The following is a 25,974-nucleotide window of genomic DNA, read 5'->3' as shown; positions in this document are numbered from 1 at the left end:
TGCTTTCTCTCTTCCTCCCAGAAGTCACCTCTAAAAGAGCTGGTTGCAGATTTTAGTTCCAAGGTAAGTAAGAATAAGAGACCCTCACTTTGGATTATATCCCAACCATGCATCTCAATTCAGTCTTTTACCCAAGAGCACAGAATTGCAGGCAACTGGAAGCAGCTTTAACTATAGACTAACTACATACTTTAACTAGATACACTAACTAGTGGTAGCTTGACTCCTGCATTGTTTGTTTTCTATCACTCTCGGTGAGAGGTCAGTAATGAGAAGGGTTGAACAGTTGGGTAGGATCTGGGTCTTCATGGAAGCCCAAAAGTCTATCTCCAACCTCTACCACTCACCACTGTAACTTACCACAGCCAGCTGTTTACCTGTCTCTGCTCTCAGGATGTGGTCTCCCTCCAAAGACTAACGTCCTGCTTACCTTCCATTTCCTAGGGCCTGGCACATTTAAGCTGTAGACCAATGCCTACTAAAGAAGCACAGCCACCATGTAGAGTGTCCTCCACACCCTACTGATTCCCAGCCCAGCTGCAGATTCCTGCTTCTGTTCTCTTTAGTTTCCAATCCCCTGTTCTGTTCAGGTTTTTGGAAGCCAAATTTTCCAAGAAAATGGGTCCTTCCCCAGCCCTGGGTGGGGCGGGGGTGACTCCCACTGACTCTAAATCCATCACAGAGGTGGGCAGGTGGCATGTGCCTGAAGCCCCAGCTACTCAGGAGGCTGAGGTGGGAGGATCACTTGAATGGGAGTTCAAGCACAACCTGGGCAACATATGGAGACCCTGTCTCCAAAGTTAAAAGAATAAGAATAAACACATCATGGTCATCCTACCCTCCCTGTGGTCCTGGTTACAGAGTGTCCTAACCAGGGCCTAAGGCTAGTGGGAGTGGCAAGTTCTGATCCCTAGGAGGACTCTAGACACTCCCTGAATTCTGTCACCCCTGTGTGATTGCAGGAGACCTGGAACTGCTTCTGCCATCTGTGAGCACAAGGGGGAAGTCAAGCAAGTCCCAAGAACAGAATCCTTCAAGCCAACATCATTAGCTCTGGCAGACCCATTGCAAATATGGTTCCAGTACCCCATCTGCTCCTGGCAATGTGACTTAGAAGCTCCTCCCATCAGGAGGCGGAGTCTGTTTCCCCATTACGGAACCTGGCTTGAGTAGATCTTTTGTTTGTTTTTAAATGCCACTGTCAGATGCAGGCAACAGCTCCCTGAAAGAGTGCTGCTGAAGACAAAAAAAGAGAGAGAGAGAGGAGGGAGGGCCCTGAATAATTTCAAAACCACACCAGCTGCAGAGCAGAGAACTAGGAAATAAAGAATATTATTGATTTAAATAGAAAGACCTCTTTTATTGAGCAATGATTAATTGCTAAGCATCTCTAATCCTCATTAGAACACCCTGTAACTGCAATCCCCCTCCCCATTTTTTGTTTTTTGTTAGATTTTGTTTTGTTTTTTTTTGTATTGTCTTGCATTGCTGGATGGAACCCAGGGTCTCACAAATGCTAGGCAAAGCTCTACTGATGAGCTACATCCCCAGTCCTATGATCCCCATTCCACAGTTAAGGAATCAATGCCCGAGTGTGAGAAACATGCCCAAGGTCCAGATGCTAGAGAGGAGAACAGAGAGTCCAGCTCAGTCAGATGCTGGGACATGTGCAGTTTCCACTAAACCCCACTTAGTGCCTGATTACTATCATTTCTTCAAAATCTGAGCTGAACATAACCTTCCATAAGATGTTATTTGTCAAGGCATCACCTCTTAGCCAAAAGAATATGTGAATTAACACTTTGGACACCAAGATTCAGCTCTGTCATAAAGAAGCTATAGTGGCCATGTGGCTTTAGGCCAATCAAATAATCCCTCAGGTCTTCAATACTTTATTTCATTTACAAAAAGGGAGGCGAAGCCAGAAGATGGATCACCCCTTCTAACTCCCCTGGCTGGAGAAACAGGTTTTCTATTTTTCCCATAGAGTGACCAGTCCAGTCTGAACCAGAATCTTTTGTCCCAGCTAAGCTTTCTAGAAAAGAGACTCAGACTGGCTCAGGTTCAACCCTGGTCCAATCCACTGTGGAAGGGTGGGTCTTAAATACCAATCTAGATCATCAGCTATGAATGATGGGCAGTTAAAGGAGGTTACTGGTTAAGAGTCTTGGGCCATCTGATAGATGTCAGACAACATCCAACCAGAAAGGTATGATGTACCAAGCCAGATGTTCTGGGCCATGTGTAACTCCAGGGACCACTTTGAAAGTCTGTATCTCTCTTTCCTTTCTCCTCTCTGCTCCTTCCAAATCTCACTGAGCAGAAAGGTCACAGTCCCACAGGATTATTGTATAACAGGAGAAGGACAGACTAGGAGACTGGCCTGGTTAGCAGAGAGTGTGCCTTTCCTGAAAGTCAGTGTGGGAATATCAAAAGCCATGGAGACCAAAAGCCAAGGAAGACACCACAGACCCTCCATGCCAACTTGCAGTGTGCAAGCCCTGCAAGAGGAAAAGAAGGATGTCGCTGCACAAAAAAGCTGATGGTGGCTTGGCCTCAGTGACAAGGCTGCCACATCAGCAAGTGAAGGAAATCGGGAAAGATCAGCACTTGGTACTCCTCCCTAGGTGCAGTTCTGCTGCCTGCATTGCCTGTAAGGCCAAACCCCGCCTCCTCCATCCTGCTCCCCCAGCATCCCGATGGAGACTGCAGGATGCTGACACAGAAAGCCTGCAGTCGCTGGGAGCTTCTCCAGGATGCAGCCTGTGTGAGGGAAAAGGTTTGGACAAGGAGAGGAAGAGGAAAGAGAAACAAAAGTCCTTGGTTTGAGTCAGGGAGAGATTTCGAGCTGAGAGTTGGTTGCTGGGTGGGGGCCGTGGAAGGGGTGCATGCAGTTCCTGGTTATGGCTCCCCCGCCCCACCTTGCGAAGTTTCTGTCAGTCCAGAGGGGGAACCCAGCAGCAGCAGGAAGTGGCCTCTCAGGAAGGACTCAGGTGGGCTTGGGGGTTACTGGGGAGTGGGGAGGGAGAGGGTATTGGGTGCAGGGGCTAGGGAAGCCCCAGTGGTGGATGTGAGAATACTTGACTGGGTGGCAATCGAGAAGGGGACGCAGCTGTGGGACAGCCTGGGGTTTGGATGCGAGGTTCTTGGTGCTGGCAATGCACCATGCTTTGTGTAGAGTGACAGCAGAGAAGGAGCTGAATCTGGGGCTAAGGGTCAGCATGTCTGTGTCTTCGGACCACTGTGGGTGATGTGGCCTGTCCAGGCTCCCAGGCTTTCTGTCCCTCAGTGACATTCCTGTAAGTGGGATGGGGCATGGGAGGAAGGTGCCACTGCACAGTGCACAGGGAGGCTGAGGAGGAGGAAAGGCTGCAGTCGCAGAGAGTGGGAAAGGAGGGGAAGAAAGGGCTCCTGGGTCCGCCATGAGAGAGGCACCTGGAGGAGGCAAGGACTGTTTCATCCTGGGAGACTTTCGGGGCATGCAGGCTGCTCTTCCCAAAGGGCCTGGCAGGACTGGCTGTGGACAGAGAACAGCAGCGGCTGACACAGAGAGATTCTATGTGACTTTGTGCAATACAGTCATCCTCTCTGGGCCAAGGGCAATCATAATACTGACCTTTGTGGGTTGTTAGGGTAGTCCATAGTAAAAGAGAATTATAAAATGAGAAGTTCCATTAAATATAAAAGTGTAATAGAATTTCTTAGGCTGGAGGTGTCCTACTGGCTCCACAAAAGACCTCTTGAGAATTTTTTTTTTTTTTTTAATGCTCACCTGGATCTCATCCTGCATCAATTATACAAATTAGGGCAGGGAGCAGCAGACAGGCAGAAAGATTTTTTAAATCTTCTTGGGTGTTTCTGATGCTCTATAAAGTTGAGACCTACTTAGGGATCATAGGAAGTCTAAACATTCCAAAATAATCACTTGGAGCACATATATTAAAAAAGCAGAGTCTCTGACTTCTCCCAGATCTACTGAATTGGACTTTTAGGGAGGCTTAGCAATCTCTGTATAGCTGATCTTTAGATCCATGAGTTTCACACCCATGGATTCAACCAACTTTGGGTCAAAAACATTCAGATAATGATTGCACCTGTACTGCATCATGTACACAATTTTTCTTGTTCATTATTCCCTAAACAATGTAGTTTAACAAATATTTACATAGCACTTACATTTTACTAGGCATACAACGCATCTACAGATGATTTAAAGTATACAGGAGGATGTGTAGGTTCTGTGCAAATACTACATCATGTTACATAAGGGACTTGAGCATCTGCAGACTTGGGTATCTGTGGGGAGTTCTGGAACCAGTCCTCTTCAGGTTCCAATGGACAACTGTATTTATCAGGCAATAAAAGCAGTGTAGACATGTTGATTCCTGTAAGGAGTTTGCCAATCATCTCCTTACCAGCTAGTGAATAATCACACCTAGTGATGCTTCCCGACAGTAGAGGGAGGGGACACATTTTCTTCAGACAGCATATTCAGATGCTTGTTTTGAGGAAGGGGTCATGATAGATGGGCAAATCCGACCCCATTCCTGCTCCATCAAAGTAATGGTCCAATTACAAAATAACAAATTTCCTAGCCAGAGAGCCTGGGAACTTCAAGATTAAAGGGAAAGCAGGATAAGCTATATGTAATCATAGTGTTGAGCCATGTTTTCAGGTTTTGTCAATAAGGTTGTTTGGGATTCCTTGCTTCACATTCTGTCTGCTGACTGGTCCATTCATAAGGCTGTACAAACACACATGCATACACGTGCACACACTCACACTCACTCCACCCTCATCAAACCAGAAATGGAAGAATGAAGAGAATAAAGGAAGCTGTGAACTAGGATCAGGCAACTGTGTTTCAAGGGAACACAAATAATGTTTAGTTATGAAAGGTACCCTAGGGGTTGTTCAGTCTAGATTTTTCATCTCACAGGGGCAAAATCAGCAATAGTAGTTGAGAGTAGGACTCTGCAACCAGACTGTTGGGGAAGAAATCCCACCACCCTGCTTCCTGGACAGCTCCTTCCATGAAATGGAAAGACAATGGCAGGGCAGCTGAGTAGGTTAAATACATGGGTACCACCTGTGCCTGGCGTGTGGTGCACAGCTTAGGTGTTTGCTGCCCTGAGCATTGTTGCTGATGATTTATTCCAGGTGAGGAAGCCAAGGCTTAGCAAAATGATTGCTCTGTTCACACTCCCTGACTCTTATAAGAATATTGCCTAAGGAAGGAGTTGTGAATGTGACCAAATCCCTCCACTAAGAGTGTTCACTGTGACAGTATTTATAAGAACAAAAATCAAGCAGCAGCCTAACTGTCCAACGGTGGGGTAGTTTACCAAAATGATGGTGCATTTCTGTGAAATCCACGTGACAACTGCATGAGAAAACTAGAGCTATAATGTGAGGTTTTTAAAGTGAAAAACTTCATGATTTCTGTAGGGTTATAGATAGAGACAGAACTAAATGTTCTGTCAAGAAAATATCAACAGGGGTATCTCTGGTTGTGGAGTTGTGGGGACTTTAATTTTCTTCCTTAAAATTTTCTGAATCATATTAATTTTTTTATAGTTAGTAGTGGGTGATATTACTTTTAGAGTCAAAAAATAAAGTGTTTGTTTCCAGAAACTTGCTCAAAGTCAAACAGCACCTTAGAAGCACACAGGCTTTCCACTGCTGTCCAGGGCTCTGCCCTGCCTCAGGCTGCATTAGCAGCAGTAGTAAGCAAAGCCAAATGGGACAAGAATGATGAACAGACACCAAAAAGTGGCAAGATGTGGTGGAACCATGCAGGGCTGAAGCTTCCAGGGCACAGCTGCAAAGGCAGTCCTAGACACATTGCCCAGAACTTTCTATCCTAAAGCCAATGTGGCAGAATGCATGAGACCAGCACACAATGTGTGCCCTGGGGGTTGCTCATGGTCCTCTCTCAGAAAGGGAAAGAAAAAAGCTTCAATGCTGTGCAAGGCTGCCAGAGGGTTCTACCAGTGTTTCTTTTATCCTTTCTGCAGTCTCCCTAAGGAGCCGAGATGCAGAGAGTACTGGTTAGCATCCCGCTAGTCTGCATTCTCACTTCTCCTTAATATAGAAGTGCCTTTCTGTGCCCAGCATTTTTCCAATCATAATGCCAAGGTGCGTGACACAGCCAAAACCAAGGAATGTTTATTTTGCAACATCAAAATAAAAAAGGATCTGGAAACACTTAATAACTAAGATAGATCTCATCTAAGAAAAATAAAAAGGTAGAAAGAAAGGAGGCGAAGCAAGGGAGGCAGAGAGAGGGAGGGAAGAGAAAAGCAGGAAGAAGAGATTTATCATAGTTGATACCACATAAAATTATTACATCTCTCTAAAAACCTTTCTGTAACCTGTTCAATATTTTTTTAGATGTTAAGTTCTAATCTTTGTATATAAAATAAGAAGCTGGAGCATAGGAGCTTTGAGATTCAAATATTTCAAATATAATAGAAATTTTAGCAAATCCAACTTTTATTTCAAAGATCACTCCAATGGCAACAACCAAGCAAAAATGTGATCAAGGAAGTGATCAAGAAGTGATCAAGGAAGCCCCTTGCACACTTGGTGAATGCACTTGAGCAGTCATAGGATTTTCAAGTGGAAACTCGATTGTCTAATCCAACCATCTCATTTTGCAGATGAAGACACTGGGACAGAGAACAGTGCTACTGACCAACATGTGCTAAATGCCCTAGAGCCTGGACGAGGTGACTCGTCCAGATCCACACAGCAGCCTAGTGCCAGACCCAGAATTAGATGCAATTCCCATCTTCCCCTACACTCTCTTTGTTCTGATTTTCAGTGAATTTAAAGATGAGAGCAATAAGCAGATATCAGAAATGCTTTCTCATGGCTCAGGTTGTCCAGAAAAGGAACAGGTGCAAAGGCATCCACAGGCAAGAGCAATGACATCCTTTCTTCTTTTGACTCTGACCACAAAAGGAAACCATGGAAGAAAGGGTTTAGTCCTGGGCCAGCTGGTGGAGGAGCAGACGGCAAGCCTCAGGCTCTCTGGGATGAGCAGAGAAAAGTCAAGGCTGAGTTCCTCCAGCAGCCCGGAGAAATTCTAGCCGAAAAGAGCTGCCCCAAAAGAACTGTCCAACTGGGATTGTTCAACCCTTGAAGCACTTCAGGAGAGACAGAGAGCAAGTGTCACACTTGAAAACAGTGTTTAGGGAAACAGGAAAGAATACAAGAAAATCCAGTTACTTAGAGTTCACTGATGATATTTGTGTCTTGCTCAGATTATGAATAAGATTTTATAAATATGACAATTAGTAAGGTCATGTTCTCATTAAGAAGTTTAGTTAGAATAGTGCTTGTGAAAACAAACACGTGATAATCTTTGATTTGGTTAAGAACATGCACAGATTGGACTGTTTCACCATAGGGAAGTGATGCAGGCACCCTCATCCATCCGGAAGAGCATCCAAATTCTGGACATTAGCTAACAAAGTAGGGCAGAAACTGAATCTACAAAGATCAGTTCCCACAGTTACTTTCGTTTGTTTTTTATTTCCACAATCCCAGAGTGCTGGGGACTCGAACCCGGGCCTCCAGCATGAGAGGCAGGAACTCTACGCGATGGGCTATATGGCCTGCATCCCCCACAGTTACTTTCTTAAAGACTTCTCCTGAAGAAAGCTATAAAGGGCCATAGGGAGAGGGTGTTTCCTTTCACATTATCTAGAACCTTATCAATAATCGTAAATACTGTGATTTTTAATGTAACATAAATTAATAGATTGAGAGTTATTATGCATGGGTTGTCAACAAGAATGGCTAGTGGAAATGGAAGAATGGAAGGCTCATGATGGATTTCCTGTTTGGGGGCTGAGATGTGGCTCAGTCCCCAGGGCAACCAAAAACCAAAATAAACAAATGCTTTCTGCACAACTGAAGAAGGGTGTGGAGAACTTTAAGAGGATCAAAGCCACAAAATGATCCATATGAAAAATCTCTAATGGCAGAGGCTCCATGAACTCAAATCCATTGGAAAGAGCTTCAGATCTCTTTGAGTTTCTCATAATGTTTTTCGTGGATTAAACTTTTCATGGGGTGTGAACAGTGTTATTCTTTAAAAAAGAGAGATTCTATGGTAAAATAATAATAATAACAATTTGAAAAACACTGGGTTAAAGAAGTGACCTAGGCTCACTTACTACAAGACTTCTCAGAGTCTTTAATTTGATGTGCATATGTGCTATGTGTCTCCAAGTGACAACAGTCTGAAGTTCGGTGCCTGGGGATGCTTTTTCCATGAAAACATCATGTAAGACCAGTGTTCTGCATATCACATTTGGAGAACTCTGGCGTGAGTTATTCAAGGTAGCATGGCCAGTTGAGTATGCATCTCAGCAGAAGACAAGAGAGGAGAAAGGAAGCTGAAAGTGTGACAGGAGATGTATAAGTAAGGCAGGAGGAAACACTCCACAACAAAGATCATGAAGCACAAAGAGTTCAAAGGAGTCCATGCTATGGATGCTCTTCCTCTGGGGATTTTTCACATTAGGTCTGGAATAATTTGGAAATGTTTCTAGTGCAGAACAGAGTGATGGATTCCATGAGTTTTACCTAAGTCTCTTCCTGCTCCATTATTCTGTGTCATTTTGCCTTATTCTCTGTTTATGTACCATTAAGTGAGTGCAGATGGCTTACTTTCAAATTAAACACATTCCTGAAATGCTGTGTATAAAGCAAATATATTATTTGTAAGTGGAGTCATATTTTCCATGGCATAATTCCAAAGAAGAACGTTAACCTCACACATCATCAAAGGTGCATTCAGGCATCTGTTCAGCGGTGGAGGAAGCAATTCCACCTGTGTCCTTGAGCAGCTCTTGAGAGCTCTTCTCCCCCAGGGCCAACCCAGAAGCCAGGCAAGAGACTACCAACCGAGCGCTCTGCCCACCCTCAGTTATATAACCTCTCAGTCCACCCCGAAGCACGTTGGAGGTTCTCACCAATCTCAGGAATTCACTGCTTTCTCTGGGTGCACTTATATTACAAACACCTCTGATAGCAAGGTGATTCTATTATACACACAACAACAACTTTTCAGAAAGGCATCTACTAGAAAAAGTGAAGCAGACGCACACAGAAATGGAGGCTCAGGATGGATTTCTTTTCATCGCAGCCTGATTTAACTTTTTTTGTCCTACTGGAAAGGGAAAATATTTGGAGAAATGAAGGTACAGAATCCTTTTTTTAAAAAAAAATTTTTGATACCAGGGATTAAACCCAGGGGCACTTAACCACCAAGTCACATTCCCAGCCCTTTTTATATTTTATTTTAGAGACAGGGTCTCGCTGAGTTGCTTAGGGCCTCACTAAATTGCTGAAGCTGACTTTGAACTCTCAATCCCCCTGCCTCTGCCACTACTGAGATTATAGGCGTGAGCCACTGTGCCTGACAGAATCCTTTTAAATTGTGATTTTCATAAATGAAAGATATCTCCAAGGAGAGAGGACCCACATGAAGTCACTGATCTCTTGGAATCCCATGGATTTTGAGGTGACTCTAGTCTTAATTGCTGTGGCAACCGACCTCTTGAATTCCAGCCCTGAAATATTTTAATGAAATTACAGGTAAAACTAGAAGCTGAGAAAGGTCTTTCTGATCTCCTTCCAATAGCAATAAGGCTAGACATGGTTCAGTTCTACAACCATTTAATTTGTGGCCAATAAATTTCCAAGGCAGGAGATTCCACCTCAGAGTCAAAAACCTGTGAGAACAATCTAGGATCTGGGAACAAAAAGGGATCTGGGAAAGACGATGACATCACTTATACAATGGGACAAGTGCAGAGCCTGAGCTAAGAGTCAGTCATTATCCAGGAAAGCCATGAGTCCACTCATGAGTCCCTGCTCTTATGCCCTCTTGGTGCTGGTCAGTAGGAATATAGCGGTATCTCATTATCGGATACCATGGAATTAGGAGCAGTCCTCAAATCAGAAATATTCAAACACTGAATTTTGCCTGCCCTGTAGCTTGCACCTTAAATGTCCCCCAAAGGCCCATGTATTAAAGATATGGTCCTCAGCCTGGTGCTATTGGGAGGTAGTGAAAACTTTAAGAGGTGGGGCCTAGAGGGAAGTCTTCCAGTCACTGGGGGTATGACCTTAAAAGGGATAGCGGTATCCTGGCCCCTTCTTCTTCTTCTCTCTTTCTCTCTTCATATTCCAGTCTCCATCATGATGTGCTAATCTTCCACCAGAGGCCTAAAAGCAATGTGTCTGCCCAGTCATGGACTGGAACTTCCAAAACTGTTAGTCAAAATAACCTTTTGTCTTTATAAGTTTATTTATTTGTTACAGTAATGGAAAGCTGACTAACACAGCCTGATTGCTCATTTTAATCATTTCAAATAGAAATCCTTAATTGCATCACATATTTCCCTACCTGCTTAACTAGACAGAGGACACAGCACATTCTTGTTACCATGTGGTACCTTCTCCATTCAGCCTCACGATTCTGTTTCTCCTATATCATAGGTACCATCTCCTCCCAGCCACAAGCTTCCACTTCCATTTTCATTGTCCTATCACACACGTTTTCCCTAAACATGGCACCCTTTGGTCTTTTGCTTTATAACCTTTGGCAGAAACGGACATATCGAGAAATGTATTCTGCCCATGAGGAAAATAAGGCTGTGGGCATAATGAAAACTCACCAACAGCCCCAGTTCAGTACCAGGAGGGCTCATGGGCAGGCTCTGGCCTTCGCAGCCAAGCCCCAGGCTTCTGGTCTCATGGATTAAGGATCCTTTTACCTTTCATGCTTTGCTATTTCTGTTAAATTTATTGGTGAAGGAAATTGTCATGGATTGGAAATCAGGAAAGTGAGTTACTGGAAGCAAAAAGAAACTCAACTCACTCTGATGGGAAGAGTTACACCCCAGCTTCTGTTGATGGTTGTTGGAAAGCAGATCAGGCCCAGACCTTTTGTTTTTCAAAAGAAACCAAAAATCCCAACCCATGTGTGAAACCTTCCAATACTTTCTAATATTGTATCATTTTTGTCACACAAAATGTAGTGACTTGGGACCTCTTATAAGGAGTAAACTGCACAGTTTTAGGGTAGGCACTCTGGTTGCACTCCAGAATTTCTATGGTCATGTAAAGCCATGTATGAGAAGTTTCCATATTCAGGAAATAAATAAATAATATAATGAAATACACATACACTTCCAGGTGAGTGTGCTCAGCTCCTGCATGCGCACATACATGTGCTCTCCTGGGTGAATGTGCTCCCTGCTGCAAAGCACAGAAACAGGGAACACAAGCTATTTTCCCCATCATTCCAGAACTTTCTTCTCTTTCCAGCAATGCCAAATTGCCTTAAGGCAGCTGGGGAGTGCCTGTCTGATTTATGGCTAGGCTACCATGGCTTCTGGAAACTTTGTTCATTCTTACCCTAGTCCTGTGATTTATAAAAGACATCTATAACCCAACAGCAACTTTTCTTTCTCTACCAGGGCAAGAAAGTGCAGGGAAGAGCATAGAAGCTGATTTCTAGTTCCCAGAGCATCTGAAGTCAGCACTCCTGGGTAAGATGCTAAATTTCTGCATTCCTTCCTTCCTGAATTAAATACAGAAGGCTCAAGTAACCCCCTGCTTTTCTGATATGGGTTCCTCTAGCCAAGCCTGCTGCCTCTGTACCCTGGAAAGTTTGGGGAGGGAAAGATTAAATTGAAAATCATTTAATTTCATTTCCTATGGGAAAGTCAGCTAAGGAGTTTGGTTGGATAGGAAATAAAGTCATTCATTAAAAAGAAAATATTCAAGTAATCCTTAGGTTTTGATTTTCTGTGGAAAAAGATGCTGGGATCAGAGTCAGTAAATGTGGATCCCAGAGTCAGTTCTGCCCAAGTGCCCGTGTATCTTGAGTTAATCAGTTCACTTCTCTGCCTCAGTTTCTTCCTTCATAAAGAGAGGTATTTATTACCCCTTCCAGCTATCACATCCTGTGTCCTTCAGCACTGCCCTTTGCAATGCTCTGGTGCTCACAGAAAGGTTTAAGTAAAATTCCTCATTCTATTTTGGTTGGAAATGAACCTTATTGGAAAAAAAAATACATATATATATATATATATATATATATATATATATATATATATAACAGTATATCCATCTTATTCTGAGAATCATTTGGATGACATTTCTATACATTCACTCACATCTTAAGTGCAATTATTTAAAGAAATTCTGCTGTGAATCTTCTAGGCAAAGAGCCTTCTGGTAAAGCAGAGAGCTAACTGAAGTCTATTTTTTTATGTCATTTTTCACTTAAATGTTTGTTTCAGAGAACAAAACTGAAAGGCAGGGACCCTGCCTTTCTTTGAGAGAGCAAGTGGTCCCGGGTCTGCTCTCAGGTGGAAGCTGTGTTTCGATGACAGTTCGTTTCCTGCTAAGCCCTTTAACTGGCAGCCTCACGTGAGCCCTGCCACAACCCCAAGAGGCAAGTGGTATCAGCTTCCTTGTTTTGCAGAGGACAAAACTAAAGCTTAGCAAGGTCAAATGAGGTGCAGACCCAAGTTCAACTCCAAGCTCTGAATCCAGAAACAAGAGGGCAGCCATGCTGCCTTGCCCTGGTCTGGGTCCTTTGAGAGAAGATGAAGGGGTCACAGCAGTGCACCAAGGGCATGCAGAGCATTCTGGGCTGCACTGAGACCCCCAAGGAAAGCTGCAGTAGTTGCTCTCTAGCCAGGAGGAGGCAAATGAGACTTGCATGGGTAGAAGAAGCTGGCTTCTTCCAACTTCAGGGTCTCCTCTCCCTCAACCTTTGAGAAGGACAGGAAACTAAAATATACCCCAGAGATGCTAATGTACCCCCAACCTGCAAAGTGGAGAGGGCACATTGGGACATGAAAGTGGTCAGGGAACTGAATGGGTGGTAAGGATGATGACCAGAGGGAGGAGAATGGAACAGAGTAACTAACGCAGGGCTCCATAGAACAATGTTCTATATATCTGAGATGTCAGCAAAAACATAAGAGAATCTCCACGTGCTTTCCACACTCCATATGGTGGGGTGCAGAGGATACCTGCAGCTTTTCCATCAGAGACAAATTGGCATGTAAATAAAAACCTATGTACACAGTTAGGAGCCATAGCTTTGCTCTTTCTTCTTGCGCAGAAGGAGGGTTAGACCCTCAATGCACTCCATTCTGCACCATCTGTGATGGACCACACATAGCTGTGTGCCCTTGAACATGTCACCACCCCTCTGAGCCTCAGTTTCTCTTCTCCACCAAAGAGGAAAACAACCTGCCTACGTACCTTGTTTTGTTATAGTAGGCACACAATCATAATAGCCAATCTTTACATCGTGCCTGCGAGTTTAATCTATTTAATCCTCAAAATAACCCTATGCTATTTTTAAACCCCCTCCCATTTGACCAAGAGTGCAACTGAGGCTCAGAGCAATTTCATAAATTGTCCCAGTGTCACCTAGCAGAGGAGGGACTTGAACCCAGTCATCTGGCTCTAATGTTTTTGGCCCTCACCACTTTATTCTAGAGTTTGATGCCCAAGGAGAGCACTGAATGGGTCTGAAGGCTTTGTAAGTGGACAGCATCCTTGTTTCTGTTAGAACTCCCCTCAGAGAGGAGGCTGCATAGCAAGGTATGAATCACCAGTGAGGGCGAAGCCTGCAGTCTGGGGTGGCAGATGCTCGTCAGGTGTCCGGCAGGCTTCCTAGAGGTGAGGGAAGGATGGGCATCTTCCCACCCCTCCCAGTCAAGGGACTGTCTTGCTATGTTCTTTTTCAAAGTGGTGTCTTTGCTGCCAAGAGCTGGTTTGTCTGTCTCCTGGAGACAGCGGTTGTCAAGCCCTGAGAGAACAGCAAGCATGTCAAAAATAGCAGCGCCAGCAGACTGCGCGGCTGCAATTTCCTTTTGAAATGTCGGTTTTGCTCTCGCCAAAGAGCCAGGGTCTGTCTGCACTCCTTGCAAACTGCGGCAGAGACAACTTAAGGGTCCAAAATGTTTCCCAGGGGCAGGCAAAGTGTACCATCACATGAGCAACTGAGAGAAAATTCTCTCTATAGTAACAATGATAAGGTTGGCATAATCCCCAGCAGGGCTTGACCCCAAATAGGTCAAGTGATAGCTGAGGTTAGACCAGTGTTAGCTGTCATGGCCTCTCTCTCTTTCTGGGAAAGAGAGAGTCATTACCTTGTTGGGATGACACTTCCTCAGTGGTCACTGATAGGTTTTCACTCCTCCTTTAGGACACCATATGAGGCAAGGGGCAGAGGACCAAGAAGGAACAAAGAAGCAGGATAAACTACTTTCTCAAGTTCAGAACAAAGGGACACAAAAAACATGACAATTTCCAACCCCACAGGGACTGCAAGCCCAGAATGGGAAAGTGGTGCATTGGGAAACCCAGCAACACGAGAACTACGAGCCCATCTGTCCTTATTCCCAGTGGCCTGTGTGTGGGAAGATATGTTCTCTCCCTCCAAACCCCCAAGCACCAGACCTTATTCTGCCATGAGATATCTGTGCAGCCTGGTAGAAAGGGGAACACAGAGGAAACCCTACAGTTGAATAAATGGATTTCTTTCCCTCCTCTAAGTGATCATGACACACTAGAATTAGACCACACTTTCCATCCCATGGCAATAGCACACCATCAAAAACAATCAGAGCCAGGATGGCAGGTCCAGCCAGATTGTCCCAGGAGGATAACCAACGTTCTCTGGGAATCTAGCTTGGCATTTATGTAGAGATGCAGGGCAACAGAAATCCTGCCCGAAGCAAGAGCTCAGCCACTAGGGAGAAGGAATAATAAGTGGCAGGACTGGAAGGCGTCATCTGGAGGAAAACCTTAGGGAGAGAAGGAAGAGATCCTGTGGGCACAAGGCCAGAGGAGGAAGAGAAGGAACTGGTCCATAGATAACACTGAAAAGATAAGATAAACTAAGGTTGTCATCTCCTGCTTCTTTGGTTTATCCAAAGCACCAGAGACTGCTGGTCCTCATCCTAGGGCAAAGAAGAGTTAATGACTACCTTAGTAGGTAGTTGGCATTGGGGGTGGGGAGAATTAAACCTTGGCTTCTATGAAATTTCTTAAGGAATTCAGAGTTTAAGGATGCAAGAATTAGGTAGGGTTTGGGGTTTGTTAGAGGATTTATTTGTTTGTTTGTTTGTTTATTTGGAGCCAAAAAAGTACATTCCTTGAGCAAGCTCACCTTCCTCCTCTTATATAATTAATAATGTCCAACATATTCATCATTAGTTCAGTACATGCTAATCATGCTCTGCCCCTACCAAAAGAATGACTCAACATATCTTTGGAGAAAGAAAAAGGATATAAATCCTACAATAGCTTCATTGTCAAAATACACACACACACACACACACACACACACACACGCAATCAGTTTTTGGTATCGTATACAAACTGTAAGGAGCAACTGCATGAAAGCTCTGAAGTGTCCCCATGTGGCAGAAGAAAAAAAATGTCATTCCATTACAGACCTTCAGTCTGTTCCATCATTAGAGATGCTAACTTTGACTTATAAAACAAAATCTTTCTCCCTGTGCAGTGTCAGACTCCCAGGTTGTTAGACTCATGTCTCCTTCTCCCCACAATGCAATGCTTTCACTGTTGTTGTTGTTAAATTTTGGAGTTTTACCACCATTGTCCCCACAGTCCTGTTTCAGAACATTTCCATCACCCTCAAAAGTACTCTGGTGCTAGTTTAATAACTTAGTCTTGGGCCCCTGGAGGGCCTTGGAGGGTCATCCCAATGTCCAGATGTCCTGATGCAGGTGTGACTTAACCCTATGTGCCAGTAGGACAGTCACATGGTCCCCTTATGTACTGGTAGGGAATCCTGACCTACCTCCCCAAGGAGCATCTCCTGCACCTTGCACTACTGGGAACGCTGTCCCTCCTTCTTGTTCTGCCTTTAGTGCACAAGGGAGCCAACCATAGGCTAAGCAACCTTCGAGTCAATGATTGGCAGTTATCAGGCTACCCCTGAGTGAAGGAATTCTCCAGTCTAACTTCAATCTTATACATTCCTCCTAAGTCCTCTCTTTTTCTGTTCGTTTTGCTTTTTCTACTGTTCCTTTTTCCTCAACATCTCTGCAAGGTTCTTAAGGTTCCGGGACCCTAAGATGACATACTCTAGTACTCTATGGAAGAATATTAATATGAGGCATCAAGTTCATTCTCTCTCCCCTGCCTCCACCCCTTCCCCCTCCCTTTTTCATCTTTCAATGTTCAGGAAATTGTCAGAAGATGTTTTTCTAAACCCTGAGCCTCCCACCTTCCCTGGTAAGTGCAGGACTTCCCCCCAAAAGTGAGTGTGGCAGGAAAGGATGGAGTACAGAAATGTCAGGAAACAGGGAATCCTCTGGCCGGAGGCCAACATTTTCAGCAAACATTCAGGATCATAGCTGTCCTAGAATGCAAGGTGTGACCTCAACAGAAACATCATAGGTGCTGCCAGTCACCAAAAAGGAATGGAGAGGGAGAAAGAGGGAGATAAATACACAGAGAAAGGAGAAGATGCTTCAAACAAAAGGGGGGAGGCAGGAGGAATGAAACAGAGAAAGAAGAAAATGAAGGCACAGAGTGAGAATTAAAAAAGGAAGAAAGGGAGAGCAAGGAGAGGAGGAAAAGAAGGAAGGCATGGGAGAAACAGCATTAAGAGGACAGAGACAGGAAAGGAAGGTGGATGGAGGCATAGAGAAATTCCCAGAAATGGAGCCAGGTGGCCACAAAGAAAAGGCAAATGGAACCCTGCTCCCCCACCCTTCTCTCTCTGCCACCCTGATTTCTAATTTGACCTGGAGGCCTGAGCCAGGAGCAAAATCCCCCCACAGTAGGACCTACCTCAGGTACAAAAACAGCCAGCTGTCCCTCTTCACTCCTTGGGGATGCGCCAGCAGGAGGAGTATCCTTCAGTTCAGGATGAGGCTGACAATCCCAGGAAGTCCTCTGGGAACCCCTGCCGGCTCCAGTCAGATGTAAAGATGGATTGGAGTCCACCTTTCCTGGCAGCTGTGAGTCCCCATCCCAGCTGGGCCAACAACACACAGTGCTCCTGATGCTTAGGTCACAACATCCACATAAAGAGGTTCAGAGTCAGAGAGGGGCCATTGGACAAAATCCTTTACAGAAACTAGGTCGGGCCACAGTCTCTCCATTTTTCTTCCATGTCTTAAGAAGAACTAAGAGATCCCTCCCAGGAGCTCGACTGCTCCCTGGGAAGAAGGGCTTCATGTCTCTCCGTCTGTCTTAGAGCTGAGAAGATCCTCTGTCTGAGGAAATGAGAACTCCATGACACCTAGGCCAGCACTGTTCTCGGCAAGGCCCAGCCTGGCTGCTTCTGGAGGAATGTGTTGTCCCTTCCGAGGGCTCCTCTTGTCATTTTTAAAATATTGACGTTGGCTTAACTGGGCAGCTGCTTTGCATTCAAGTTTCTGAAGACTCAGGGGTAAGATGAGGCAGCTTCAAGGACAGTCGGGGAAACCAGGAAGAATCCAAGGAGGAAGTTCAGGAAGTTTAGTTTCCTCCACATTTTCCCAGGTCCTATAGCCCTGTCCTGGTTGTTCCTGCCCCTAAACCAACAGTAGAAGGTGCTCCCAGTTGAGAAGCTGGAAATATGTACTCTGTTCTCCCCTGATGCCCAAATCAGAAGACAGAGAACAGTCTGGAAGGTTGCTACGGCAACCGGAGTCCCTAGAGATCCCAGCTCTCCACAAACCTTTTACTTCCAGGCATGCTCTGACTTGAAAAGGCAGTGTTTGCTCAGGGATGATGATGAGCATGATCAATTCACATATCTACAGATACATGCATACATGTCCCAACATTCACACACAGCGGGGGCTCCCTTTAGCCACTGATGTGGGCTCCTCTTTTCCCAAAAAGCCAGGAGTAACAAGAGATTTGGAAAAATAGCACTTCCTGACCTTGGAACAGGTTTCTGAATCATAAACACCTCTGTCTCCCACTGTATTTCAGGTTTGGAGAAGCCAATCCCCCAGGCAAGGTGACCTCCAACCCTAAAAGGATCTACCCAGCCTGTCTAAAAGAACATCCTTCATTCCGAAGGGTAAGAAAAAAAAAAACTGAGGCCAACCCAAGAGCCCAAGGAGGGATTCAGGGAGTGAAGAGCTCATAATAAATGGCTATTCTTGGGCTTTGGGTCCAAGGCAGAAATTCTGGGGAAGGTCTTACTTCTGGCAGGTGGGGAGACAGGATAATGAACTAAAAAGCAAATCAACTACTATAATTCACACATGTGCACAGTGTTGTCCCCCAGCTTCCCAGATGAGTTCATCCACATACACCATGAGGTAGGGAGGGGAAGACATTAATGTTCCCATTTAATGGGGGGAAAATGGAGGCACAAAGAGGGACTGGGTGCCAAAGTTACCCTGTAAAGTTGTGGCAAAATCCAGATTTCAATCTGGCACTCGCAGAAGCCACACTGCCTATCAACCAAACACTCAAAGGCTGTCCCTCAAAAGTTGCTCTTTGGGAATTTTTTTTAAAAATTCTCATCAAAGAGTCTTAAAGCATGGTTATAAAATTAAAAGCATTTTAACAGTCCTTTCAGTTTCATAACTACACCCAGAAGAGATCCAAACAGTGTATCACAGTTTATCAAAGGCAAGAAACAAATGGCAATGTTACTGGGGAAAGACGAGGGGAAGCAGACAGGTGGGATGGATTGAAGTAGTTTCACAATGGAAGAAATGAAAAAGGATGACCGAGTCCAGGTGGGAGCCCCACCAGGTTACCTTACCAGTTAGAGCAGGCCAGATGCAGCTTCAGAGGGCAGAGCAGGTGAATGTTTGCTTGACTCAGCAAAAACCTCTACCAGTGGGGTTGTCAGCAAAGGAATAATGCTTGTTCCTCAATCTAAACAACATACGTCCTTACCCATAAAATGGGAAGAAACTGGCAATCGATTCATGTTTTCACCTGTCTACAAAGTTGCTTTAGAAAGCCTTCACCTGCAATCCTAAGTCAAATTCCCAGGAAGAAGAGCGGAAGGCCAGAGAGGGTTCTGGTGAAATGAGGGAGAAAAAAATTTGACATCTGCAAAAAGATTCCTCTGCCCCCTCCAAGATGACAATCTCTGCCTAGTGGCACCTTGCTTCAGGTTTGGGATCAAACCAGTTGCTTGACTGTATTCTCCTGGCTCATTAGTTCCTATTTCCAGTTCCTCTGCACAGGAAGGCACTTGCACAAAAAGAGTATTTGGCTCTGAGAAGGAACCTTCCTGGAAGCTCAAGAGAGAGTCAGGGATAAGAGTGGGGAGGACTAAATGCAGACCAAAGACCAGTGTCTCCTGTGCCAGATCACAGCTGCAAGAATACATTGGCCCTTTTGGTCCAGGACTGACCCTCTTGTCCTCCAGATCATCCACTGTAGTTGTATTTTCTTTCATTCCATCCAGGATTAGAAATGGATAACATATTTTGAGGCTGTAGAACTAAGACTCTATAAAGGGTGCTCTGCAGGATGACCAGCAGATGTTACAGGGCATGGAATAAAACGGCACATTGAGTATTGTTTCCATCTTCCAGCTTCCACCAGTTATCAAGAAACTAAGACAAGTACATGCCCCCCAAAGCAAAGGACAATAAGGAGAGTGATAGGACCAAGTATGGCTGGTTTTCATCCTATTGACATTGCTGCTCCTAAAGATATTACAAATTCCAGACACAAAAAATCGGAATCTTGAGGGAAGATCAGACAGAACGTATATCTCATCCACGTGACACAAGATGGACATGATTGGGTGGCACCGTTGCAATTTCAAAAATGTCACTTAGATGGATAAACCTTGAATGCTGTACAGATCAAGCAACAAGGATGACAGTCCAGGTATTTGGTCCTGGATGCCATGTAAAGGTGTAGGGGGAGAGAGTCAAGAGGTCAACTGGAGCTAGGGTGAGAGTAGTGAGGATGAGAAAGAAGCCTAAGAGTTAGTTCGCTCAGTACACCCCTTCTCCTGCAGGCCCTGCCCGCATGGGTCAAACCTCTGTGAGCATCCTTTTCTCTGCATATGCCCGATGTGGTGTGGGAAGGTAGCTGGGCCTCCGTTCCCGGGGGGCCTCAGAGAAGTCGGGCTTGCCAAGTCCATTGTCGGTTGCCTTCAGGTCTGGTGTAGGCTGCCCACAAGTGACATGTGTATACTGGCCTTGCTCCTCCTGCTCTGTCTCCCGGTGGTAGAAGTAGTTGAAGTTGGAAACGATGACTGGCACAGGTAGGGCAATGGTGAGGACCCCAGCAATGGCACACAGCGATCCCACGATCTTGCCCCCCACAGTCATGGGGTACATGTCTCCATAACCCACTGTGGTCATTGTAACCACTGCCCACCAGAAGGCATCTGGGATGCTGGGGAAGAGTGAATCATCATCATCAGCCTCTGCGAAGTAGACGGCACTGGAAAAGAGAATGACTCCAATGAAGAGGAAGAAGATGAGCAGTCCCAGCTCCCTCATGGAGGCCTGCAAGGTCTTCCCCAGGATCTGCAGCCCCTTGGAGTGGCGGGAGAGCTTGAAGATGCGGAACACCCGAACCAGGCGGATCACCCTGAGGATGGCCAGGGACATGGCCTGCTGCCCGTTCTGGCCACCCCCTCCACTGGTTGACTGCTGCTCCTGCTGCTGCACCAGTTCAGTGCCCAGGGTGATGAAGTAGGGGAAGATGGCCACCAAGTCAATGATGTTCATGATGTTGCGGAAGAAGGCTGGCTTGCTGGGGCAGGCAGAGAAGCGCACCAGGAGCTCAAAAGTGAACCAAACAATGCACAGAGTCTCCACCAGAAAGAAGGGATCTGTAAAGAAGGAGCCCCCAAGAGTACTAAGTGAGGACGAACCTCCTGTCCCCATGCCACCAGAGGTGATGCCAGGATGAAATGTATAGGAATCATCTTCCTCTTCCTCCTCCTCCTGACTCCCCCTGGAAACTGGGGACACTCGGCTCACACCACCATCATTGCTTCCACCGCGACCATCTGCACGAAACTGGGGCAAGGTCTCGAGGCAAAAGATGACGATGGAGATGAGAATGACCAACACCGAGACAATAGCGATGCCCCTGGCGGGCCCAGAGCTCTCAGGATACTCAAAAAGAAGCCAGACCTGGCGCTGGAAGGGCTGGGAGGGTAGCGGCTTCTCGTCCTCTCCGCCTTCGGGCAGACAGCCCTCGTCCTCCCGGAAGGCCGCCAGGGCTTCGTCCCCCAGTTGATAGAAGCGGATCTCCTCCATGAAGATGTCGAGGGGCACGTTGACTGGCCTCCGCAGGCGGCCCCCCGACTGATAGTAGTATAGGATGGCATCGAAGCTGGGCCGATTGCGGTCGAAGAAGTATTCGTTCCTCAGTGGGTCAAAGAAGCGAACTCGGCGGCCGGGGTCCCCAAGCAGTGTGTCGGGAAACAGCGACAGGGTGCGCAGTTGTGTCTCAAAGCGCAACCCGGAGATATTGATCACCAGCCGCTCGCTACTACAGCAGCCCCCGCCGCTGGCGGCCTCCGGGAAGTCTCCAGCATCCTGTTGCTCCCCCTCCGGCCCACGGACCTCCCCCGGCGCCGCCAGCGTAAGGGATTTCTCCGATCTCATGTCCTCCCGGCTGTGCGCTCCCCGCCACTAGGACGGCGCCCACAACCCAACCGCGCGCGCACTGCACCCGCTTCCCGGCTCCCGACTGCGCTCTCTCCTTAGGGTGGGGCTCGCGCTCCTGCGGGCTCGAGGTCTGACCTGGCGTTTGGGTTGGTGAGTCCTGAAGCCCTGATCCCAGCAAGGCTAGGTCTGAGAGGTGACCTGGGCGCAAAGGATTTGGCTCCGTGTTTCCGATACCTGCGCCTCGGTGCTGGTGCTTACTGGAATGCCTGGAATCTCAAACTGGCGCGCGTGAAACTGGCTGTCGGAAAAGACGCGTGGCTTAGCCCCTTGCTGTGCCTGAGGCTGGGTTCCTGGACGCTGGGGTCCGCCCTCCAGACGAGCTGGCTCTTCCCAGCTCCCACTGCGCTTCTCCAACAGCTCAAGCCCCCGGCGGCCGCTGGTACCGAAGCGCCAGATGCGCCTCCCTCCGGCTCGGCAGACTCCTGCCCGGACTCGGCCTCCGCCCTAGGTCCACAGAGCCGGTTTGGTTTGGCCAAGGTCGTGGTTAAAACCGCCACAGGCACCACCGCCTCCCCAGAAGCTGCTCCGCAAGCGTCGGAGAGGGCCCTGAGGCTGCCCCGGCGCCGGAGCGCGGGGACCCACCTCCCCACCACTCAAGCCTTGGCTGCCGCCGCCGCAGCAGCAGCGGCTCGGCTCTCCGCTCTGCCCTTCCTTCCCAACACACTCTCCAAGTGACGTGGCAGGCCCCGCCTGCTGCCCCCTCCCACCCCACTCCCACATCACACCCCTCACCCAGTCAGGGGCTGCAGCGAGCCAGGACGCTGTGGAAATAGACACACACTTGCCTCCCCAGTAATCTTCCCCGCGCTCTCTTGGCACGCCTCTCCGCTTTCACACAATCACATTCATGGTCCCCCTAAACAGGAGCCAGTACCCTAGTACCACACCCCCTCAATTGCCGCAATCAGCTTTCCTCATTTGGGTTTATGGAGTTGACCTGCGCACTATGTTCGGTCAATCAGAAATCACACTCCACCCCCACCTCAACACACCCCTCCCCATTACTTGATACAGAGCAGTGTGTCTCCACTCATTCAGACATCTAATTAAAAAATTAAATCCTGTGTTGTCTCTCTGTACTTACAAAGACCCATATGCCAGTTTCTCCAATATCTACTGTAAAGAAGAAAAGGAAGAGAAAAAAAAAAAAAAAGAACAAAAAGAAAGAGGAGAAGGAGAAGATAGGAAGAAAAAGAAAAAGGAAGTATTTCTGAAATGTCTTGAAAGCTTCCAAATTAGATTGTATTCCAATATAATTCCCCCAGGGAATATCCCTTTGCAAACCTGGGAGGGTGAGACTGCTACTCTCCCAGGATGGCAAAATGATAGTATGAAAGGGTTGGGAAGCCTGCCAGTGCCTTTCTCATCAGAAGTCTTCCTTCTCCCAGGGAGCAGCCCCAGTGAAGTTAGGTAGCAGCCCCAGTGAAGAAAGAACCAGAAGATGGTGGCATTAAAGACATCACAGACGGGAAAATACACCCGGGGAAACCTTTGCTTCCAGTCTCCCTGGGAATGCATCTGGATTTCTGCTTATTGTACAGCCAAGAAAAGGGAGGAAAAGGTGGAAGGAAAAGTACATCAGTCATAATTTTTTTTAAAAAATGTACATTTATTAAGCATCCAATAGTACTAGCCACATTCTAGGTGCTATACCAGAAAGACAGTCTCTGCTCCTAGGCTAGACTGCAATGAAGACCCATTCACCAATATTTGGGTAGGACAGTTTGTTATTAGAGACCACTTAACTCTTTCCCTAACTCTCTAAGACTGTGCAAGAATGACATTCTATCCATTTCTTCCTTTGACTATATAGTCTTTCTTTACTACATAGGGCGATTGAGGGTCTGTACACGGGGAGGGCTTATCTTATATTTTCAAACTGCTACTTCCAGGTAGATTGGCATTTGCTTCTTATGCCTCAGTCCCCCACCCCTTTCTGCCTGGCTGTGGCCAAAATGAATCAGCTGACAACTACAAGGTGTTTTATGTGGTTGCTTCTGCATTAGTAAAGAGTTCATTGAAGATGATGATGATAATGATACATAAATGTACTCTCAAACCACAAGATTCATGTAAGAGTTCTTTGTACTGCACATAGTGTTTTAAAAATGCAGTCGTTCTCAGCAGCATTTGCTCCCAGAGGGGTAAAGGGGAGGAGGGAACTAAGGCTTCTGGACCTCTAGGGAAGAAGTGAGTGGATAAGAGTTTCTAGCTTTAGAACTCACTGCATTCTCTACTTTGTTTCTCACCAGGTCTTCCAAGCTACAGTCTCTACTTCTTTTCTACACTGTTAGTATCCATTCCCCCACCCCTCCCCTTGCGTGTTTCAGTGAAAGGTGAGAAAGCTAGTATACTGAGTTTACCCAGTCTTCCCATTTATAGCCTTTGTAATTAAGCAATTTGGTCTACATGCAAAACTTGCTCCATTCAAAAAATTTTTTCAAAGGGAAGCAACAATAAATACCATATAAGAGATACTTTTTTATCCTCATTTGATTATCTGTAACATTATCTGGTTTGTAAACTACCTTGCCCTTGATTCTTTTTGCTTTTGTTTTCAAATTTTATAGTAAATTATTCACTGCCATATTCTTTAAATCATTACTTTTTTTTTTATTCAGGAGATTGTCAACTAGGTCAGTAACTTCAAATCAAAGAAGCATGGGATGAACCCTGAATTCTGCCAGAAGGGTACACAGCCTAATATGGGGCAGGAACCCCCAGTTGAGTGCTCCAGTTAAGCCTGACCAGCCATGCCTGCTACCCTACAGGCAAAGCTGATGTCCTGTGGTCACCTTCACATCAAGCATACGGCTGTGCCCCAAGAAAGATTTCATTGTGCACGGGGAGGATCCCCTGGGAGGGAAAAGCCATTAGCAAATTCATGAATCAGAGTTCTGTTTTTAGTTCTTTTGTGAAATAGACTCATTTCTTAGCTTAAGAAAATCCCTATGCCTCTATCATTCCTTCTAAGCATATATTAAGGATGAATCAAATCACACCTTCAGAGGTGCCAGTTTCCAGGTGAAGGAAGGCAAGAGACTCAGCTTCCTGTGTAGACACTGCTGTGCTGCTTCTAGTGACAGGTGATCATTTCCCCAACACACACTCAGCACAATTTCATCCCGGCACAGATTGTTTTCTTGTTTTGTTGTATCTAGATTCAGATGTCTGCAATGATCATATGGGGCTGATCATGTACTTACCTTGTATTGGAGCAACGACTGGGTTCCCTACATGGTGCCAGGTATTGAGGAGTTAACAGTGATCTATTCAAAATGCCCACTCTTATAAATTTATATTTTAATGCAATATATACATTACTTTCTAGACAGAAAAATTCATGATAAACAATAGAGAAGATATTTACATATTATATAAATGTTTTAGAGAAAGGGATGTTATGTCAGAAATGAACCTGGGATTTAGCTTTGAAGAGGGCAGGTTGGTGAGGGAAGTTCCCTCTGAAGAAGTAGTATTTCAACTGAGATTCAAGGATGGGAATGGTCCTGATGTGCTAACAGCAAGGGGAGAGCATTCTGAGCAGATAAGTATCAACGCCCTGAACTAGACAGTTCATGGATGTTGAAGGATCATAAAGAAGACCATGTATGCAAGAAGTACAAGGCAATGTTGAAGAAGCAAGAGGTAAGGTCTTAGGAGGTGAGTGTTTAGATTTTGTCTTAAGGGTCATATGAAGTCAGTGATGGTTCTTAAGCAGAGGAGAGAGATGATGTGATTTACATAGAGGCTGAAATGAGGATGAATTGCATGAGGGCAAAGACCAGGAAATAGCAGTTGTCAGGGGAAGGGATGGTGGTGAGTTGGACTAGGGTAATGAAAACAGAGTGGGGAGTATGGGGAGGATTGGGATGGCGACTATTGATAATCCATAGGCATGAGAAATAAGCAATGCCAGGTTTGGGGTTTGAACAACTTAAGTGGATTAGTGGTGCTATTGATTGAGAAAAGGGACATGGAGGGTTAAACAAGTTGGGATCTATCAAAACCTTGTTTTTCACATGTTAAACCAGAGAGCAAATTAGACATGCAAATGAAGACCTCAATGAGTTGTCGATGTTGTTTATTCAAGTCTGGAATAGGGACAAGAAATGTATAATTATAAATTTAAAAATCAAGAAATACTTAAATCCATGGCACTAAAGCCAGGAAAGAAAATAGACATCTGGATATAAGTGCCAAGTGAGATAAGTGCACAACATGATAACCACTGATATTCTTAACTCAGCCCCAGGCCCTAGAATGTACTTATCTGGGGTAC

General features: G+C 45.8%; 1 protein-coding gene and 1 long non-coding RNA gene across 4 annotated transcripts in view; one reads left to right on the top strand and one right to left on the bottom strand.

The window, feature by feature from the left end:
* Positions 1–22,332, bottom strand: part of Kcna6 (potassium voltage-gated channel subfamily A member 6) — a 52,514-nt gene extending 30,182 nt beyond the window's left edge. For 2 of the 3 annotated variants that reach the window (XM_047551240.1, XM_047551239.1), the window contains exon 1: positions 18,800–22,332. In XM_047551240.1, coding sequence (XP_047407196.1) covers positions 20,037–21,629 — 1,593 coding nt within the window. In that variant the 5' untranslated portion in view covers positions 21,630–22,332 and the 3' untranslated portion in view covers positions 18,800–20,036. Of the gene's footprint in view, positions 1–16,878 lie in introns of all 3 variants that reach the window. The other variant, XM_047551237.1, reaches the window with a different exon arrangement.
* On the top strand, positions 2,792–24,503 carry LOC124983726 (uncharacterized). The gene is made up of 4 exons (XR_007108489.1): positions 2,792–2,993; positions 11,502–11,573; positions 18,013–18,103; positions 23,945–24,503. It is a non-coding gene; the product is annotated as an uncharacterized LOC124983726 (long non-coding RNA).
* The last annotated feature ends 1,471 nt before the right edge of the window (positions 24,504–25,974 follow it).

This window comes from Sciurus carolinensis, chromosome 4 (assembly GCF_902686445.1).
Source record: "Sciurus carolinensis chromosome 4, mSciCar1.2, whole genome shotgun sequence".
In the NCBI taxonomy this organism is placed as follows: Eukaryota; Metazoa; Chordata; class Mammalia; order Rodentia; family Sciuridae; genus Sciurus; species Sciurus carolinensis.
This window is presented reverse-complemented; position numbering and strand designations above follow the sequence as displayed.